We start from the raw sequence: 20,805 nt of genomic DNA, 5'->3' as shown, positions 1-20,805 counted from the left end.
AAACTCAAAAATCCTATCCCAAAATATTAGAATATCATTAAAAAGTATACAAGTAGGCTATTCAACTAATCACCTGAATCATCTAATTAACTCGAAACACCTTGCGAGGGTTTCCTGAGCCTTAAAAACACTCAGCTTGGTTCAGTAAACTAAATCACAAGTATGGGGAAGACTGCTGATCTGACTGCTGTCCAGAGGACCGTCATTGATACCCTCCATCAGGAGGGTAAGACACAAAAAGAAATTTCTCAAAGAGCAGGCTGTTCACAGAGTGCAGTTTCAAAGCATATCCACAAAAAGTCTGTTGGAAGGGAAAAATGTGGCCGGAAACGCTGCACAACCAAGAGAGATGACCGCAGCCTCAACAAAATTGTGAAGAAGAGCCGCTTCCAGAATTTGGGGGAGCTTCAAAGACAGTGGGCTGAAGCTGGAGTCCAGGTATCAAAAGCCACAGTTCACAGACGTGTCCGGGAAATGGGCTACAATAGCCGTATTCCCATGGTCAAGCCACTTCTGAACTCAAGACAACGGAAGAAGCGTCTGACTTGGGCTATGGAGAAGAAGCACTGGACAGTTGCAGAGTGGTCCAAAGTCCTCTTTTCAGACGAAAGCAAGTTTTGCATTTCATTTGGAAGTCAAGGCGCCAGAGTCTGGAGAAAGGCTGGAGAGGAGCAAAATCCAAGTTGCTTGAAATCCAGTGTGAAGTTCCCACAGTCAGCAATGGTTTGGGGAGCCATGTCAGCTGCTGGTGTTGGTCCACTGTGTTTCATCAAGTCCAGAGTAAATGCAACTGTGTACCAAGAGATTTTAGAGCACTACATGCTTCCATCTGCTGAAAAGCTCTATGGAGATGAGGATTTCATTTTCCAGCATGATCTGGCACCTGCCCACAGTGCCAAAACCACCAGTAACTGGTGCACTGACCATGGCATCACTGTCCTTGATTGGCCTGCTAATTCCCCTGACCTGAACCCCATCGAGAATTTGTGGGGTATAGTTAAGAAGAAGATGAAAGACACCAGACCTACAAATGCAAATGAGCTGAAGGCCGCTATCGAAGCATCCTGGGCATCAATAACACCTCAGCAATGCCACAGGCTGATTGCCTCCATTCCACGCCGGATTGATGCAGTAATCCGTGCAAAAGGATTCCCAACCAAGTACTGAGTGCATCAATGGACATTTTCAAATGTTTGATTTAGTTTTGCTGTCATAAAATTATTTTTTTTACTTGGTCTGAGGAAGTATTCTAATATTTTGAGATAGGATTTTTGAGTTTTTTTCAGCTGTAAGCCAAAATCAGCAATATTCAAATAATAAAAGGCTTGAAATAGTTCAGTTGATGTGTAATGAATCCAGAATCTATGACATTTTTGTTTTTTTAATTGCATTACAGAAAATAAAGAACTTTATCACAATATTCTAATTTTCTGAGACAGTCCTGTATGTAAAAACGCAGACGATGGAAATCAATAATGTAGCCAAAATTTTGAGAATTTAGCTTAAATCAGCTTTCGGTAGAGATGAAGTTTTAAATTTTTCCTTTTAAGTCCTGATAACTTGTTATGCTACTGTGACGCTATGGCATTTCTGGATGTCTGTTGTAACACGAATTACCTATTTCTTTGTCACGTTTTAGACCATTAGTTAATATCAAAACGTAAAATAAACATCGATGACTTAGTTTGTATCCAATTGCACGTGCCCGTGGGGAAACGTATATTGGCCTGGAGGGGGATGAGCACCCCCAGGCTGTACTTGCCCAAGACACACCACGGGAGATGGGTTACCCTACGACCGTATTGAATGAAGGATCCACCCAACCAACCACCTTGAGCTATATGCTTTTACAATTTTGTTTTCTAATAAGTTGGCTTTATTGTCATACAAATACAACGAAATATGAAGCTCCTTTTAGTGAGAGTACAACACAATCAAGTGGCTTATGTTACATCATTCTAACATTTAACCAAGAAACATGTTAAAAGAAAAAACACTAAATTATTTTCATGTTCTTAAACTATATTAAGACAAACGTAAAATTGTACCAATATAAAAAAACAATGACCCATTTAGGGAGCTATTGTCAGAAGCAGTCCTTTGGCACATCAGGCGTTCTTGGGGGACAACCCTGGTGCAGCACTTCAGTTTCAAGCCACAAAACACATCATAAAGTGAGCTTGCACCATTTATTTCAGTGTAGGGATTTTATTGATATTTTGGAACCTACAATGAGCATACAACTTAAGATGATCGAATGCTAGGACAAAAAAGGTAAAACGGGAAATAGGATGTTGACTTTACAACTACTTACATCAACTTTCCTATCATGAGTGGAATAAAATGAATTCACATTTAAAAAGAAGTTACATTGCTTGAACCTCATTCGGAATCTTGACACAATTCTTCTAGCGCAACTCGTAACAGATTGTTGATTATTTTTGGCAAAGTTCAAGTCCCTCACACGCTCTTCTCCAATGAGAACCACTTTCTCCTTTTACAGACTTAAATACAATGGGTTCAAACAACAGGTCATTTAGTTCTTCTTGAGCCTGAATCAACCCAGATGTTAATATGGAGGTGTGGCCTTTTGGGGGCACGTGCATTCCTTTTAAGGGATGGGGGGTGCTGGGTGACACCATCATTATGATTCACATTTACACTGAAAAAAATAAAAAGTCCCTGATTGAAAGGCTGTAAAACGTATTCACATTCTGCTTGCTTAAGTAAATGTTAACTGGTTGCAGTCATTCTCATCCCCCATCCCCACAAAAAAAGCACACCTCCTCCCCCCCTCCAAGGCCAAACACATTTTTAAATAGTCCAGTTGAACAGAGTCAGCCTAAACGGACAGCTTTTAGGATCGGGGCTTCCAACACATCCACACACTCGCACATACAGACTCACTTGTCCTCCAAAAGGCCTGCGGGTGGTATTAAGGAATTCATTTGATTTGACTATCAAAATATAGATGCATTCATAATACATTAAAGGGGCTCAAATAAAAACAGTGAATGAAGATACAATGATACAAAGCAGTTTTGTTTTTCTTTTTTTGCTGAATACACAAGAAATAGGACCACAGAGTTCAAAGTTCAGGCATCGTCACAGGGAGGAAAAAGCTGAGTGGGAGACAGACGTGAGAGGGGTTTTGGGGACAATCCAACTACTGGCACTATGCCTCCAAGCTCAGTTCTCGATGCCTGATCGCAGATCAGATGTTTTAGACTACCACTCGATGGTGGCCACGTCTCATCTTTTTGCCTGCCAGAACCTTTTTGGGGTCGGTCCGTTGAGGAAAAATAATAGGAATCGTTATCGTAAAAACAAGTATCCGGAGAAAAAGCAGAGTTAAAACCACAACCTGGAATTTAAAATTCAAAGTCAGCTTCCGCCATGTCAATGGCCCAGGCAAACTTCTCGCGCTGGGTTTTGTTGTAGATCTTCTCCACAGGAATGTCCCACTTTTTGCACCTGCACACAACCAAGCCAGGTGAGCAAGATGACTTGATTTTTACGAAATACAGTAATCCCTCGTTACATCGCAGTTTAGATACTTCACAAATTCCATCATGCGTTGTGTTCTGCATTCTCCTGAACAGTCACCCTACCCCTCGTTTTGCCTGCGATTTGTGAAATACTGTCGCACCTGCATAAAAGCCCCCAAAGGGTAAAAACTTACCTCGAGACGATATCATTACTGAAGAAGTTCATGACTGTCACAAAATAATTATAGATCTATGAATAAACACATGATAGCAGTTGGATGAATAACTTGTTTAATGACCACAAAACCAAACTAAATAGGAGGGGTTATCCTTTCGTAGTAAGAAAGCAATTTAGTGAGCGGCCGGCTCTTGCCTTCTAGACGCAGACCGAGTCGCTTATGGAATTAACAATTCACGCAGCACCTGCTGGTCATCATCATTTCTGGCAATTTTCTGACCACCCTCCTCAGAGTCCTATTGATTGATCAAGCTGCTAAAAGCTAGCGATCGTTATGCTACCCAAGTTGGTTTACGAGGCAGCGCCCGTCTACTGTTTAACACCATCTCATCCCAGCCACCACACTTAAGTGAATCAAGTGCTCGATGTAGGGATTACTCCATTTTATCCGCTTACCAACTACGTACCATGATGTAGTGGGCTGTGGCTGATCATTCTCTACCATTTTTGGCTATGAATGCAAACGTTTGATTCATTGTTCACTGCATCATACCGCCTAAAAGGCAAATATTCCTGCCCACACAAACTACACTAGTTTAAAATGCACCACATCAAGCGCCGTTTTACTTTCAGGAAAAAACACTTGAGCCAGTAAACTGGGTTTGTTCTTTGGTTTCAAAGTATAATGCAGCATTTAATATATAAAGGTTTCAACTTGACGGATTTCGAATATCGCGGGACCTTTTTAGAAACCAACCCCTGCGAAAAACGAGAGATTACTGCTAAGAGATAACGGCGCTCACCAGGCCACGGAGATGCGAGGGTCCAGATAGTTGAGCTTTGAGGTACCGAGCGCAATCTGCTTGTTCTCTTCACGGTCGGTGGCCTGCACTTCCAGCCTCATCAGCTGCTCCTCTATCCTCTGGACGGCCTTCTTCTTGGTTTCCACCGCCCTGCACCATAGGGGTTTCATGATTGCGCCAATTTGATGGGATGTCGTGAGCGCACCTAATCTCCTGTACACTTACTTTTTGGATTTTTCATCTCTCCGTACTTTGGCGTCCGCCTTGGCGCTCTTCAGCTCTCTCTTGGCGACAGACAGCTGGTCCCTTTTAGCCTCGATCTGAGACAAAAGGGGAATAGGGGTCAGAGTGGTGTCATGCTTGTCCCGGCTTTTTGTTGGTGTATGATGGATGATTCAGCATTTTTCGGACATTTGCCTAAAAGGTATTTTGAAATATTCACCATTAGAAAAAATAAAATAAAAATCAAGCGGTTAGCTATTAAGGTAACACTAACAGTTGTGGACAGCTTAGCAGTAGAAAAACAATCATTTAGATAAAAATGTTTCCTAAGATGGTTAATTGCCTTCAGCACTACTTAAAAAAAAAAAAACACGTCCCAGCACTGCAGTTACACATGCATTATAACTTTTGGTGCATGCGCCAAAGCACCGAGTGAAAATGACGAAGAAAAAAAAAATCCTAACACGAATGGCAAGTACCTCGTTATTTCTGAAGATTTCAATTTAATGCCTGTTCTTAATTCCAATTAGCCTTGTAACTAAGTATCATTCCTGCTAGTTGTCCGAACAGATCCAAAAGAATACCAAATTTTGGGGGGGGGAATAAATAAATAAATAAACAATCAATTTACCAGATCAATGCACGTTTGGTGGGGCAATCCAGTCTCCCTGCTGCATTTATTATAATACAGATCCCTTGTTAATTATTGTGTGCTCTTTCATTCCTGTCCAATGTCCCCGTTTTATTTTTAGGTTATGTCAACATGCACACACATCATGAATGAGCGTGACAGAGCCTGCAATGATGACATGCTAAAGGTAGTGGTCGCGATTCAAATATTCCAAATTCCATACAGCTTCTTTAGAAACTCTAGACCAGGAGATAAAAGGTATCTGTGCAACTATTGCATCGCCCTCTTAAATTCTTACTTAACTAAAACTTAAAATTGGGGCATGATAAAACCTGCAATGTGATCCTTTCCATATCCAATGAGAACTGACCTTTGTTTGCAGGTTCTGCATGGACTTCTCAAACGTTTTGGGTGGAGCCCTCTGGTGGTTACACAGGATGGCCACAGCTCTGTTGGCCCTGTTGTAGGACAAGATCTTGGCAGGGACGTTCTCATCCACTGGAGGCAAAACATAGAACATATAACACATTGCTAAAATCAAAGCACATCGACCCTGTAAGACCCAGCGCGGTAAAATTACAAAATGTTGATTTATTCCCAAAACGGGTAGAAATGTTTTGTTGTTGACTTGTTTCACAGAAAGCAGATTGCACAGTGGTTAGTGCATTTACAGCACAGTTCTGAGGTCATGCGATCAAACCCTCCTGTGTGGAGTTTGCATGTTCTCCCCGTGATTGCACGAGTTTCCCCTGGGCACTCCAGTTTCCTCCCACATTCTCAAAAACATGCATGTCAGGTTAATCGGCTGGTCCAAAAGGATGGACTTGTTTCACATTAACATAGCCATTGGGTGCTATTGTTCAGACTCACAATGATTCTTGGTGCAAAATTTGTTTACAAGCCTGACATACAGGTGCAGAAATTTTAAAATCTGCGAAACTTTGGCTGAGCAACAAGACTTAACTAGGGTCGTATGGGCACCATTTTCTGTGGTGGGGCTTGGGCAAGTACAGCCTGGTGGCATGCATCCCTCTTACGCTTATTGTGCGCTTAATTTTTTTTGTTATCATTACACTCAACATAGAAAAATGTATTTTTGTGAACTACGTTCATCAAATGTAAGTTAGAGCATGTGGGCCATTGTAGTCAAAATGGCTATGTCGTACATGTACACATTTTTGCTAACACTCATTTCATTTCCAAAGGCTTCCTAGAACACCATTTAAATTGTTAGAAAATGTTTTTTTCTGTGTCTGGTTCTAACAGGGTTTAAAAAAAAAAAAAAGGTCTCCCCTACAATCATTGCCAAATTTGTGAACCGAAACATACCATTCGTGAGCTCTTTGAGCTGCTGCTGCAAGGTGATGGATGCGTTGTATGTACGGAAAACTTTGGCCGTCAGACCGTCCATCAGCTCCTGAAGGTGCTTGTTGAGAATAGAAGTCTGTTCAAACCAAAGAGGAAATTTGTGGTCAGATATCTTATGACCATAGAGCAAAAACTTATTTTTGTTTTAGGTTAGTGACCAACCTCAACACTTTTTCAAAAACTACAAATTGTAGTCACAACTAAGGTGTTGTGCCAGCACCTTAAATTTCGAATGTCAAATTTAAATCAAAGGACAGTTAGCATACCGTCAAAGCAACTCAGATTTATCATTCCACAATTATGAGCCACTTCCTGCCACGCCTTGTTTCAGTACTTGCTGGTTAACTTGAATTAGGAACATGCGAAGAGTGGTTGGGCGCCATAACAAAATTGCCATCTTACATTCAGGCGATCAAACAAGTCGTCATCTGGCTCTTTGTTTTCCATGAACAACTGCAGGTTCTTAAAAACCTGAAGAGGAGAAACAAGTTTACGCTCAGGCATATTTTTCCCGTAATTGGGTCATAATGCCTCACTCTTTTCTCCACGGGCACTTTGTTGTAATATCGGATGGAATCTTTCCCCAGGAAGTCGAACTCCACCACATACTCTTGCCCGTCGTTCTCTGGGTACAGCTTGAGGTGCTCCACTCTCAGGGAGCAGCAACCCACAGTGTCGGCAGTTTCTCCTTCCTCTTTCTCATTGCCCGCTCTCAGAGCCAGCTGCAGAACACGAGACAAAAATGATGTTCATAGTAGGGCTGCAACTATTAGTCAATGTTGTGGAAAAAAATAAATATAAAAATTGATAATAGAAACTGTTGTAATAAATTCATTAGTCAACCTTGCCCAAAAGGAGCATATCCAAGCGGGTGTAATCTCGATTACTGGAATAATTTGAAAATACTGTAACAGAACTGGACATTGAGGACTTTTACCTGCTGTTCTTCAGGCTAATAGGAGGAATTTTGTTGCTGTTTGTATGTGGAGTTTGTTGAAATGGCCGAGGAAATTCCAACTGGAAGTCTGACCAACTACCAGAGATCAGACTGGCGCATCTGGGATCTTTCTTTAAAGTCGTGATGCCATCCTGGCCAACAGGCTCGCCAAACAGAAAACCATGCTCCTAGACTCCTTGAACAAGCTGACCTCTTCAATAACAAGTTCGAGGTCCCCAACGTCAAAATGGAAACTACTGACTGACAGACCAGCTAGACTGGTTACATCGGATCAAGATTGACTTTTGGCTCTTCTCGTAGAAATTTAACACCAAATTAAGGCATGATTAAAAATAAAGGGAAGATGTCAAGGCAAAAAGATTAAAAACGCAAAGAAATGAGGAAAAAAATTTACTGAAATCTTCATACGATTATACAGTTAAGATTTTTTTTTCTTCTCCTGTGATGATAAAATGTAATTTCTGTCACATAAAATACCTCGTTATAAAAATCTATTTACATGACTTGATTTATGTAAAAAGTGTTTTTACTGTCAAGGGGAAAAAACCTAGATAAGTTTCGGCTTTTTCCTTTAAAGCTTTTTTATCTTGTTTTGTCAATCGTTTATCAGAGCTGTTGAGTTCAAACGCATTATAACCTTGTAAATGAACAGATGAAGAAAAAAAAATGTCGATAAATCGTCACCAGACATGTTTTTTTCCAACAGAGAGACATCTCTACGTGAATAAAATCTCTGCTGAGAGTCACTCATGCGCCATAGCGTCTGACAAGCAGCATCACAGAAACGACAGCGTTAACGTCAAGAGGGTGTATCAACACTTCTAAAGTTTGGGAATACGTTTTCCCGGATACATAAAACTATTTAAATTTTTTGCAAAGCAGCCATTGCAAAACATGGCAGTACCTTAATGATGTACGAAAAAGTAAAGAGAACAGTCGCACAGTTGAAAGAGACCAAGTCTAATTCGTCTCTGAAGGTTTCCTTGCACATTTATATATGCATATGTTTTGCTATACAAGAGCTTGAGTGTTATGCCAGACTGTCTGACAAATTAATGTATTTGAAATTATATACATGAAGCTAAAAAAAAAAAAAAAAAACGTCAATTGTTAAAATGTTAAAAAAAAGGTAACGTCAGTTGTTTTACAATTTTAATTTCAAACTGTTGAGACTATTAAAAGCACCAAAAGATAAAAAATGTTTGACTTTAATTTGGGATTTGCTGGTATTTAAAAATGGAAAGAAGTTCATTTATGGATTTATGTCTACTGACCGAGCACTGTAATTGCTTTTAGACAGAGCATACAAATAATCATGACTTGACATTTTTAATTCAATTATTGTGCAAAAACGCAGTATGTTCAGTAAAACAAACATTTCATTCTATCAATTTTTTCCTTGTGTTTATCATCATTTGCAACATAATGAAATCGACTTAATGCAAAATTTAAGAAATAAAAAAATAATGATCGATAGTTGGTAATTAGTTGCCAATTTAATAGTCGTTAGTTTCAGTCCTAGTTCACAGTGGTGGATGCAGGCGACGTGGGCCTCACCTTGTCAATGAAGTAAAGCGCCACTGCCCTCTGTCGGATCCTCATCTCCTTAGACTTCCAATCTTCGCGATATTGAGTCCTGATCCGGTCGACGCATTTCTTTAGTCTGCGTGCCGTCTCATACTTTTGCCAATCCTTCTCTCCCTGCGTACCAAAATGGAGAACGATTACCGTTGGAGGTTCCGTCGGTTTACAGGGCTAGCCTTGTCTAGAATACAGGGGAAAAGCCTACCTTGATCCTTGAGCTGGGGTTCAACATAATGTACTTAATGGAGCCTTGGATGTTCTCTGTCCACGACACCAGCCAGGTCACCTTGTTATCATGACGGACTTCTTTCCACTTGGTGCCCGGAGGAGCCTGTGGGATCTTTGAGTCCCTGCGTGAATCGGAATAAAACAATTTTCAAATAAGATTTTTTGTAATTCTACAACTTATAAGCGCAATCACTGTGGTGCTGTCTAAAAGGGCACACAAAAAGCACTAACTTGCTGCAGTTGATGATGATGTCTTTAGGTCTGATTCGGCGTTTAAGCATTCCCATTTTGGGGTGGTCTCCGCGGCCGCGGAACAGGCCAGGGGGCTCAATGCGGAAGTTGGCAATGCGCTCCTTGTGGTTGTCCATGACGCAGAAACCATACTCTTGCAATAGGCGCTCATTTTCAGCTTTTATTTTCTACAAAGGGACAAAAGAATTCGTTAATGGCACTCCAACCAGGACTGTACCCATAACACTTTAGGAAACTTGGTAAGATGAGATTGATGGAAGTTTCTTCATTATAAAACATGCGTTATTAATTAATGGAGGCGTACCAATTTGTCTTCCTTAGACATAGCTTTTTTTGCTTCAGACTGAGCTTTGAAGTACTCGCCCATCTCTGCAAAGTTGCACTTCTTCAAGTCCGTGATCTTGGATTTTTCCTCTGATGTCATTTCCTGATTTTTCAAAATATTAAAATGATTAGTTGAGACAGAAAAAACAATGCAGCCTATTTTAGACATACTTTTCGCCAATCTTTAAAAAAGTTTTTTCTGAAAATGTCTTTTGTAGTGTACTCGTGATCCAGCATTTTGGCAAAGAATGTAGCAACCTCTTCTGCCTCTGGACTGAGCTTCATTGGCTTACCTATAAAATTTTAAAACGTTTAAAAGTTTTGCATAGCCGGTTTGAATTGGTGTTAAGTCTATGTAGGTGTCTCACCATCGTAGTAAAAGTTAACTTTGCTAGGGAGGGGCTCATATGGTGGGGCAAACACGGGCCCTTTGTGTTCCAGAAATTTCCACTTGACACCATCGGTGTATCTCTCTTCTTCCCACCTGGAATCAGGAGCATGAGGTTTCATTCAACTTATCCAAAGATAACACCACCACAAGAGTAATGCACCATTTCCACTTCTCTTCTGGCTCCTTTTTTGGTTTCTTTTTTCCATCTGCGGTTTCACCCTTTTTATCTCTCGTCTTTTTAGGCTTCACATCCTAAAGATGCAAGAGAAAATGAAAGGAGTTGGTCAAACCCAAGTTGGAATATGCACATAGAAGAGAAAACCTGCCAGCTGTAAAATTTAACTCAGCATACATCTGATGCAAAATAATTTATTAGGAAAACCTAAAACAGGCAGCACCCAGAGAACGTGAAGCATCAAGCTCAAAAAGCAATTTGTACTTGTTATTGTGAAAAGCAAACACTTCAACACAGATGAGCATTATAACATGAAAGTACACAAATGGGAATGCTGAAATAAACATAACATGTAAATCAAACTAAAACAGTAGTTAAATCAAGTCTTAAGAGCTGATACGAGATCAAGAGGCTAAGAGGAAAAAAAACTTCTAAGTACATCCTTGTTAAGAATACCACCCAACACTGTTACTAGTTTTAATGTTATTATACCTAAGTGAGCAAAATAATTTAGGGTTAGATTTTATTCCTCAAATAATAGTAGCAACTGTACAACAAACTATTTCAGTGAATACAAGCTTCGCTTTTTATGTTGGGAGCAAAGCAGTTGGTAGTTTTATTAATCAATGAACTAGAGGTTGACCTGCACTGCACTGATATTTGGGAGTTTGACAGATATCAGTATCGGCATAAAATTTAGCTGAATGTTGAGCACAACACTGGGCAAGAGCCAGACCAAACTTTTCCCTCTTCTCTCCTGCCTTTAGAGATATATTTATGTGAACGCCACCAACACTGGAGGCGACCCAATGTAGCTAAACTCTATAATATATAGTGGTACACAAGTCCGCTTTATATAGTGTTTTATATCAATCTCATTGTAATGCGTGTTTATAGTGTGCTATAGTAGCCTTATTGTGAAGCATGTTTATTATACATAGTTCACTGATCGTTGCAACCAGAGAAAAATTGTGAATGAGACACTGATCTTTTTGGATTTCACCGTGTAAACAAATGTATGAATTGAAATTAAAATCTTACAATCTACTGTTTGCAAAGTAGGATAGACTTTAAACATATTGTGTTGTGTATTTTTGGAGAGACTACAGAGGACTACCACACCAATTAGTTGTGTTGAAATTGGAATTTCTTTGGTGTAAAAGGTTTCAGAGCGCTATTAAATATTATTTGAATTTATAACAAATTGTGTCTTTTTGCATTTTCAACATTTTTCCGGCTATTTAAGCTTTCACAGCAAATGAACATTGGCTCAAAATATTGGTTGTTGGCCTCTTACTGATTATTCGTATTATCAGCCCAGACAAACCCATATTGATCGATCCTTAGAACGAACATAATTTACCTCAATCTTCCTTTTCTTGTCCTTTTTGTCATTTTCTGTCTTGACTTTTTTGGGTTTAAAATCATAACTGAAACATGAACATTTAAGTTGTTAAGTGCGCAAAGAACATCGAGGTGACAAACGCATCTTCAATTAATATGAGTGACTCACTCCTCGTCATCATCTCGCTCTCTCTTGAGAGACTTCTCGTGTTTAGGGGAGTGGTAAAAGTCGTTGTCGGTTTCACACTTCACATGCGGCGGGCTGAAAGAGTCATGTTTTAAACAAGTTGTGGAATAAAACCCCACATCAAACTAATCAATTTGAGACATAACCAAAGGACACGTACCTGGCAAATCCGTTCTCCTTTTCTTTTTTTATTTTACCATCAACGATTTTAATCTGTAAAAGAAAAAATATTTCATGAATCGCCGTAAAACATCATTGAAAAACTTAACAATTGTACATTGTGGACCAGAAACAAAAATCATGATATCTCTACCTCAGAAGGAAATATGAAGCATTATAACCCACCTTCTTCTCTTTGTGCTTCTCCTTTAATTTATCTGTGCTTCCATCTCTGTGCTTAATCTTTTCCTTATCTTTGTCTCGATGTTTTTTCTCAGACGAGTGGTCACTGATAGAATAAATGAAAATCACATAAAGGTCAGATTTAGTGGAGCAGAGCACCGCCCAGGTGAGGGAGGTGGGTATTTATCAGATAGCAATATGAACACCGTACCCATTGCCATGCTTTAGTTTCTCCCTTTCCTTATCCTTCTTGTGGTCCTTGTGTTTGTGTTCTTTGTATTTATGACCTTGGGAGTCTGCAAGAAAAGGAGAGTGGATATGAAAACAGGCCTTGTTTCTTAAATCAACAAGATGGGTATCATGAAAGGGTTGGGGGTTAAAAAAAAGAAAAAAACAACTAAATCAATTTATTTCCAAGCTAGTTCAATAATGACAATAAAGGCATATTCTATTCTATTCTAATCAATACCTTGTTCAGATACCGTTCGTACTGTAAATTCTTAAAGCTCGTCTGAACTATATGTGTTCTTAATGTACTCAACAACACCAACTATGTTAGTGTTACATTAAAACCACAAAAAAATCAACAACGCGTTAGGAGAAATTAGTCTGAAAATGTGCTCTCTTTTACCTGAAAGTCATGAAACATTTTTGCTTTTTTCCGCGTCACGAATGTCCTGTTTTAAATGAATACAATAAATCCATGACTAGTGTACTCAATTCATCAAGACAATTACTGATCAATTAAAATGATAGATCGTTTCACTCTTAAAGACTATTGGTTATTTTGTAGAAGAAAAACGAGCACATTTTCATTCTTCATAGTAAAAGCCGAATGGCTACTTTATTATTCTCACCACTGGTTTCTAATTAACCTTTACGATAGTCATATTTCATATTAATTTTTGCAAAAATATTTGAATGCAGTAATTTTAAAAAATGAATCCCATTTGCATTTTGACTACCTTGCGTGAACATTATTTAAATGTCATTTTCTCTTGTAAATCAAGCTCCGTTTTCTTGAGGACTGTTTTATTTGTGATAATTTCTGAATTTGGACATTGGGCCTAATGATGGAGCAAAAGGAAAAAGACAACTGGTGTGTCTACATTTTGAAATAGTGGAGTGTGGGGCTAAACGATTAACGGAGAGCTAATCGATATTGCGATGTGATATAGTAAGATAGTGGTATTGCAACACACTGCGTTTTTGAAGGCTATCGTATTCCACTTTGTTTTTTTGAGTGATGAGTGTTTGGCCAACAAGAATTTTCACATTTTGGGATTAACAGCGCCGGCCATTTAGAAGCAGGCTTTAATGACACCAGCCAATAAAGGCAAGGCAAAGTTTGCAAGATGAAAGTGCACGACTGATGTTCGCCCGGTTGCTTGACGGAGCACTTACAGGAACCAAAGTCGGAAGAGCGCATGGGTAAGCCGATCACAAGCGGGTGCTCCCTCGTTTGTTGTTTTTTTTTGCATACGAGAATTGGCCGAGTCGGCGTCAGAAGGGAAAGCTAACATTTAGGTTAAAAACCTTTAAGCCACCACTGTCAAATGTGGCTAGTCATCAACGCCTGATCCATTACCAATGAAATAGACAACTTGGGAGTTACCACTCGTGGAAAACCGCTACATTCGTGTATTTTAATCATCACAAAGACCTTGCAACGTGTAGCTAGCCATCAACTCTCTAAATCGCCTTCTTACACTGAAAGGAGTAGCCCTACAATTTTGTTGTACAATGACAATAAAGACCATTTGTTCAACTGGAATTCTGTTATTTGTAGATCTGTAGTTGTTATGTTGTAACAGTCGTATACTCTCAGTCTAGGGACGTCATCTCAAGGTAAGTTTTCATGTCACATGTTTTGGATCTCCCCAAAAACAAAACGAGCACAAAAATGCACTGATATTTTATAATCGAAAATTGGTCAGGAAAAAAAAAAAAAAAAAATCACACTTAGGTTTTTCTAAACCGTGCAGCCCTCGTGGAGAGTATCTTGAGAAACTGAGTGAAGAGTTCAGTGTCAAAAGTCTAAGCACGAAGCATCACAAGTATCTGGCAGTCCTGGTAATACTACTTTATGTAAATTATGGAAGCGGAACAAGGACGCTCGCACATGGCCGTGTGGAACCGTTTGACAAGTGGAATTTAACACCTTCAAAGTATTTTCACACTTATTCAATCAAGACCCTGATTTTTGGGGTAAATCTCTGCTTTTTTGCTTGGCGTTTACACATTTTAGGCTCCAAAGTGTCGATAGGTATGCTTTGCCGATTTGGAACCTGTAACATAATGCTATTCTCTGCTCAGTCTGGAGGACAATATCGTCTTGCGATACCTCAAAAGAGCAAATTTGCAAAATTGTTGCTGCCAGATGTCATTGCATTTTTCTCATTGCCCTATTTTTCTGATCCACTTACAATTCAAGCCAATCTTGAAGCACTACCTTGTACAGTAAATATTTTTGCCCATACCAACATTTATCTTATTTACTCTTAAGTCTTTATTAGAAGTTTATAGTGGAGTGTCATGTTTAATTTTGTAGAACATGTAGGTTTTAGATCAGAGGATGGTGTCATAATAGTCTGTGGTTTGCAATAATCTGTGCAGCCCTTTGAGACTCCTTGTGATTAAGGGCGTCACAGATAAACATGACTTGACATGACTAGAAACAATGTTCACTTTTAAGACAATTCCAAAACAAAAATATTATTAAGGACTACCTCATTTTCCCAAGTATAAGGCGCACCTAAAAAATTTATTTTTCACCAAAAGCTGACCATGCGCCTTATATGTGGATCAATATTGAGTTGCAACAGGTCTCACAATTACGGTAAGCATCCGCTGACTCGATTTTTCCTCCGAGAAGAAGTAGTGCACGGTGCATATAAACCAGCTTTTCATTTCCTAACCAGTGTGTCAATCAACTTTTGAACCTGTCACTATTGGCTTAAGTAATTTGGAGGTAAAGGCGAAAAGTCCTTTTTAGCCTATAGGGTAAGGAGGGGGAAAAAAAGCCTGCAAATAGCAGAAAATCACAAGTTTCGTTGGTCTACGGCCTAATTTAATTCTAAATGGATATTACAGGGTTAAACAGACAGCTAGCAACAAAAAATGTCCTCCGATGCAAAGATGCTTTTCATTTTATTTTTTGTCTGCATTATCGCATGTTTTGGAGTACGAAAATATTTACAAGGTTGGATTAAATACACTCACTGATGTAGGAGACCATGGTGGCGTGTTATCATTTAATGTGATGGCAGCAAGACGACGTCTCTGGTGAGCTACCCCGGTTTTAGAGTTTTCAGGTATTTTGTTTCAAACTGATAGTGATGTTTCTGTGATGAGTATATTTTTAAATGGTCGGCACATCAAATCCCAAAAGTTTAAGCTTTCCAATGATACGCGGCATGGCGTATTTCAGTGACTGGTGACATAGTTCAGTGTCTGTACGTGTCGGGAGACACACATTTTCTTCAACAGTCTTTACTTTATGGTTTGACTGACCGATCTGACGGTTTTGTTGAAGTTCCTACTGTAGCGCCTTATGTGTGAAAACAATATGACAAAGACCATTTTAGGGGGTGCAGAAAATATGGTACTCCAAAGCAGACCACTACCTCTTTGATCTGCTGTATTGTGGTCGAGAGGTATGTAAAAAAAATTGATTTTATTATCTTGAAGACAAAGCCACTGAAGTGAAGCTTTTTGGATTTCATTAAAAAAAATGCTGCTCGTTGGGCATTGAAGGGAACATCATCACAGGAACTGTTTTTGGTTTAGCAGGTCCTTTTGTTTGTTCAAAAGTTGTGAATATATTCTTCAATATATGGTTTGCAACTGACTATCAATTGTATTAAATACATTTGAGAAATGTAATTATTTCCTTGATTTGGGTCACGGCTTGTAATCCAGGTCCAATGGTGGGTCCTTTAATCAGACCAGAAAATCACTGACGTCAAGTAAAAACTAACAAGTTCATGGTCTCTTTCCCAGAGACACCACCAACTTAAAGGATCACACCTAACTATGAAACCAATTTGCATAGGTATAGAAATATTTATATTTCCCTTTTATTGCAAAAAGTTGCACCTAATGTCATTGTACTATTAATTAGATCAGTCTAAAGCACTACCTTGGAAATATTGCTTAACCCATTAGTCTCATCTTGTTTTCTTTCTTTTTTTTAATATTTCATTAAATGTTAATTCTGGGGTGCCGCGTCTAATGTCTTTGTAAAAAAAAAAAAAAAAGTAATTACGAAGGTATTTATTCTTATAAAATTGCTAAAAGTTACTGTAATGTCTTTGCACAAAAAGGCCAATCATGCCAGCCAACACCTCATATCTGCTGGCCTGTAACAACTTAGACCAGCCTAAAAGCACTACCATGTAAATATTTCTTATCCAACTTAGTCTTTTTTTAAATCTTGTTTTTTGTCTTTAGTTTAATCTGGGCTAACACGTGTAATTTAGTTTAGACAATGTACACTATGTTTGAAGGAAAGAATTCTAACCATACTCTATTCAATTTTTTTAAAGTGGCTGCTCTTGCCATTGCACTATTTCTGATGCACAGGTCTACAAAACATTAAAAGGGAAATCTTGCTTACCCTAGAAGTCTGTTGTATTTTTGCTTTAGTCTTTTATTAAATATTTATCCTGGAAAGCCACATATGATTTAGTTGTCTCTACGCATTAGCTCAGGAGGTAGAGCGCTCGTCTTGGGATCAAGAGATCGCAGGTTTAATTCCCGGCTCCTCCTAGTTATATGTCAAAGTGTCCTTGGGCAAGACACCGAATCCCTAATGCCCCCAATAAGCAGGTTGGCGCCTTGCAGGGCTGCATGGAGGCTATTGGTGTGTGAGTGTGTGTAAACCGCTATGGGAAGTCTTCATCGACTTGAAAAGCGCTATATAAATGCAGACCATTTACCATTTACGTTCTAAGAAATGAAATAGACAATTCCAATTCATATTTCTTTCGTCTTATCCTTGCAAATGGTTGCTGCTAGTGACAGCGCATCATTTTATGATACACATTATGCAAGTTCACATAAATATAATATTCCTCATTTTTCAACGTTTATAACAAGGTTATCCTGACGCGTCACATCTAATTTAGTTGTAAACATTGAACACCGAGTTGTAATAAATGACAAAGACGGATCAATTATTTTTACACGTTGCACAATGTCAGGAATCCCAAACGGAAAATAAAATGAATTATAGAAGAGAATCGGGATTTGGATTTTAGCTCCATCTGTACAAATTTTATGAAGTCGGGGTTTGCACCCATTTAAATGTTGTCCAAAGCCTTGTGTGGTCAAAAGTTGGGCGATTAAAAAAAATGTGGGGGGGGAATCACTACCTCCTTGATGGAAACATTAACAACATTGACAGTCAAACAGTCGCTTGTCACGGCGAGCTACGGATCATGTCTCGGGGAAGGCGAGTCGGGTTGCCCCGTCTGCCACGACTCAAAATCGGGTTCATCTGGCAGCAGACAGGCCGCCGCTGCGCCGAAAAAGAAAATGGCGTAGAGACTAAGTCCTCAACCCCCAAACCTTCACTTTCAGAAGCCAAATGCGCCCGCTTAGCGGCACCGGCGGCTGCCTTCACCGCCACCACCCGCTAAAACACTTCCAGCTCTCTCGGAAATCGCCTTCGATACGACAGTACAAGTTTCCGGACCACCGTAACAGGAGCTCCATTTTGAACAATAGACGCTTGTGAGTGGAAGAGAGGACTTAGTCTCTGGACGCCATTTCTGTCCTCTGCTCTTAAACTAATCCCATGTTGTCATTTTCTCGCCGGTGAATTGATTTAAAATGAAAACAAAGGGATGGTGGAGTGTGTTGAAGGACGGAACATGCTTACCGTTGACTCGAGAACCACAGTCGATCTGAAATATGAGAAAAACAAGACATGGGTTACACTATAGTGGAAGCTAGCCGGCGGCTAACTAACTTTGAACTTGCTGGATTGCGAATCGACGCTATGTTAGCTTCTTAGCTAGCTGTGCTAAGGTAAAGCAGAGGCGACTTAGCAACATGCTAACGCCAGATTTGATTTCAGCCTTTGAAAATGAACCGATTCAGATTAAACGACATGCTAACTCGCCAGCACGCCGCCATGTATCGGATCACGAACACCGGCTACGAGTTGTCAACGTCGCCGTTGTTAACACGACTTGAAGGAGACACTCGGGCCAACGCGCATTAGCAACCGCTAGCCCACTTAGCTAACTTAACCCTGTCAAACCAAACAAATTCAACGCTGGTTGTTACCTGGTTCTCTTTGTGGGAATTGTCCCCACTCATTTCCTAAGCGCCGATCGACAAATTAAAAATCAAAATGATAAAATGACAAAGGTGAGGGGGTGGGAGGGAGATTTTAACCGTACACCGGCGAGCAAGCAGAATGAAGAAAGGGCTACGTCGTGCTCAGACGAAGTCCCCGTTTGAAGGTACTGCGCATGCGCTGTATTTCAATGAGAACTGCGGCGTAGCTCCTCCTTTGAGAAACGTGTTGCTTTTTGCAGGAGCTCAGTTTCTGTTGAATACGTGGAACGATCAGTTCTCATACCTGTTAACCTCAGCCAAACGCTCCTCTTAATAATAATCGCAATTCCCGAACCGGTAGTGGCAACCTCAGGCAATTGCCCCCCTATTTAAATGATTGCAATTCAAGTCTAATTTCAGGTTCATACACATTTATTTGTACTGCCCTTCATCGCTAAAAGTCTCAAAAGACTGCACAGGACACAACAAGATCCTGTGATATGAAACCTGCAAGCAGGCAAAGAAAAACTCTAAAAAAACTGCATGGGTAGAACAAGAAACATTGAGAAGGGGCCACGTAAGAGCTGCAATAGAGTGCTTCGAGGTCCTAAGATTACCCACAATGCATTGCTGGCGCCCATTTTGGAAGTCCACAAAGCTTTTCACTTCATTGTTATTGTTCAGCGAACCAGTTAGATTCTACATTGTAATGCCGAATACGTGCGTTATTGTTGGCTGTTGTAGCCGAGGGGAAAAGGGTGGGAAGGGCTTCTTTAGACTTCCGAAGTGTGTTTACGATCAGGGGATTGAAGCTCAGGAGAAAAGTGAACGGCGAAGACGAATGTGGCTGGCAGCTATCAACCGGTCGAATTTGCCAAAGCTTGACTGTGTTCGTGTTTGTTCTGACCACTTTCTGACAGGTACATTGAATTATTTATGATGTAGAAATAAATTTTAAAAAGGTTATGGGACATGTGTACTTCATGACAACAGCTCGACGACCCCAAACTACTTTGATAACATATATGTGAGGTATTTCGCCGAAAACGACATTTAAAAACCGAACTCCGTTTCTCATTCGTACACTATTTTGGTGGCAAAATTCAACGCGGTTTCAGGGAAAGAGAGTCTCCTTTCCTCAGTCAACTCGCGTCAATAGAGGATTTAAAGCCCCCGAAAGCTAAGCTAACTTAGCCACCGGTGCGCCGTTCGGAGAAGCGTTGCCTTTCCCGGGTTGTTCAACATAGAACAAAAGGGAAGCAACATGAGAACAACATTCCCCTAAACCTGCAACACAGTTGCAATGGGCACATAGAATCGATGATGACTTGTCAACAATGATCCATGGTTGTAAACTTGGCTGAGACAAACTCTGAGAATGTAGAACTTTCCCTTTCACAGTCTTGTTTTCATCACCTTCGCTTGTGTGCACAGACACATCCCGAACCCAACCAGACACAAATCTGTCGTAGGCTTCCATACTTTTGTAATCAGACTTCCAGTCCTTGTTTTTAATTTTGTAGGGATCCAATTTTCCAATAAAATGCAACTTCGCAACGTGCTTGCTTGTCTAAACTCTCCACGTAGTTTTCCATAGTGTTGATGGACAAAATCCGTACACAAACGAAGCTAGTTGAGTAAATAAATAGACAAACTGAGTAAATATTTGCTCCTCTCGCTATCACCGCTTGTAATCGACAGACTTCCAAGATGGCGGCACAAAGCCGTGTTACTATTTTTAGCACAAAGCGCGGAGCCCTCTATAGATGTTGCATTGGGTAAGAATACACAAATCATAGTCAATATCAACAATAATTGTTTGTTTGTTTGTACATGATTCAAATTGAATCGTTTCTCCGGCGCCGTCACGAATGGCAGCCACTCCAGCAGCTCCCGTGTTATTTTCGATTGTTCTCAGTTATTTTCGATTGTTCTCAGCTTAGGGATGCTGCTGGAAAAGTGAATTTCCCTTCGGGGATGAATAAAGTATCTATCTATCTATCTATCTATCTATCTATCTATCTATCTATCTATCTATCTAT

The 20,805-nt window shown here is 39.9% G+C and overlaps 1 protein-coding gene across 2 annotated transcripts; it reads right to left on the bottom strand.

The window, feature by feature from the left end:
- Positions 1-2,175: 2,175 nt before the first annotated feature.
- Positions 2,176-18,940, bottom strand: top1a (DNA topoisomerase Ia). Of its 2 annotated transcripts, XM_088338487.1 has the most exons (22): positions 18,770-18,940; positions 18,360-18,384; positions 12,687-12,771; positions 12,479-12,581; positions 12,294-12,346; positions 12,116-12,208; positions 11,966-12,032; positions 10,588-10,679; positions 10,405-10,520; positions 10,208-10,329; positions 10,017-10,139; positions 9,692-9,879; positions 9,438-9,582; positions 9,206-9,349; positions 7,227-7,412; positions 7,093-7,161; positions 6,652-6,766; positions 5,693-5,820; positions 4,695-4,789; positions 4,470-4,619; positions 3,365-3,474; positions 2,176-3,274 (listed from the first exon to the last, which is right to left on the bottom strand). In XM_088338487.1, the coding sequence occupies exons 1-21, from the start codon at positions 18,800-18,802 to the stop codon at positions 3,372-3,374; spliced, it is 2,235 nt and encodes a 744-aa protein (XP_088194613.1). In that variant the 5' UTR covers positions 18,803-18,940; the 3' UTR covers positions 2,176-3,274; positions 3,365-3,371. The 2 variants fall into 2 exon arrangements, with proteins under 2 accessions (XP_088194613.1, XP_088194612.1); XM_088338486.1 differs by having other exon boundaries at positions 2,176-3,474.
- Positions 18,941-20,805: the final 1,865 nt, after the last annotated feature.

Source organism: Urocampus carinirostris, chromosome 6 (genome assembly GCF_059441175.1).
Source record: "Urocampus carinirostris isolate Australia breed hairy pipefish chromosome 6, RoL_Ucar_1.0, whole genome shotgun sequence".
NCBI classification, from domain to species: Eukaryota; Metazoa; Chordata; class Actinopteri; order Syngnathiformes; family Syngnathidae; genus Urocampus; species Urocampus carinirostris.
The sequence above is the reverse complement of the archived record's forward strand: the minus strand, read 5'-3'. Positions and strand labels throughout refer to the sequence as shown.

Coding starts and splice junctions, on each gene's coding strand:
- top1a (XM_088338486.1), bottom strand. CDS start 18,802: ATGAGTGGGGACAATTCCCACAAAGAGAACCAG. Junction 18,385..18,769: donor ATTCCCACAAAGAGAACCAG/GTAACAACCAGC, acceptor CTCATATTTCAG/ATCGACTGTGGTTCTCGAGT. Junction 10,680..11,965: donor ACAAGAAAAGGAAGATTGAG/GTAAATTATGTT, acceptor TTGCATCTTTAG/GATGTGAAGCCTAAAAAGAC.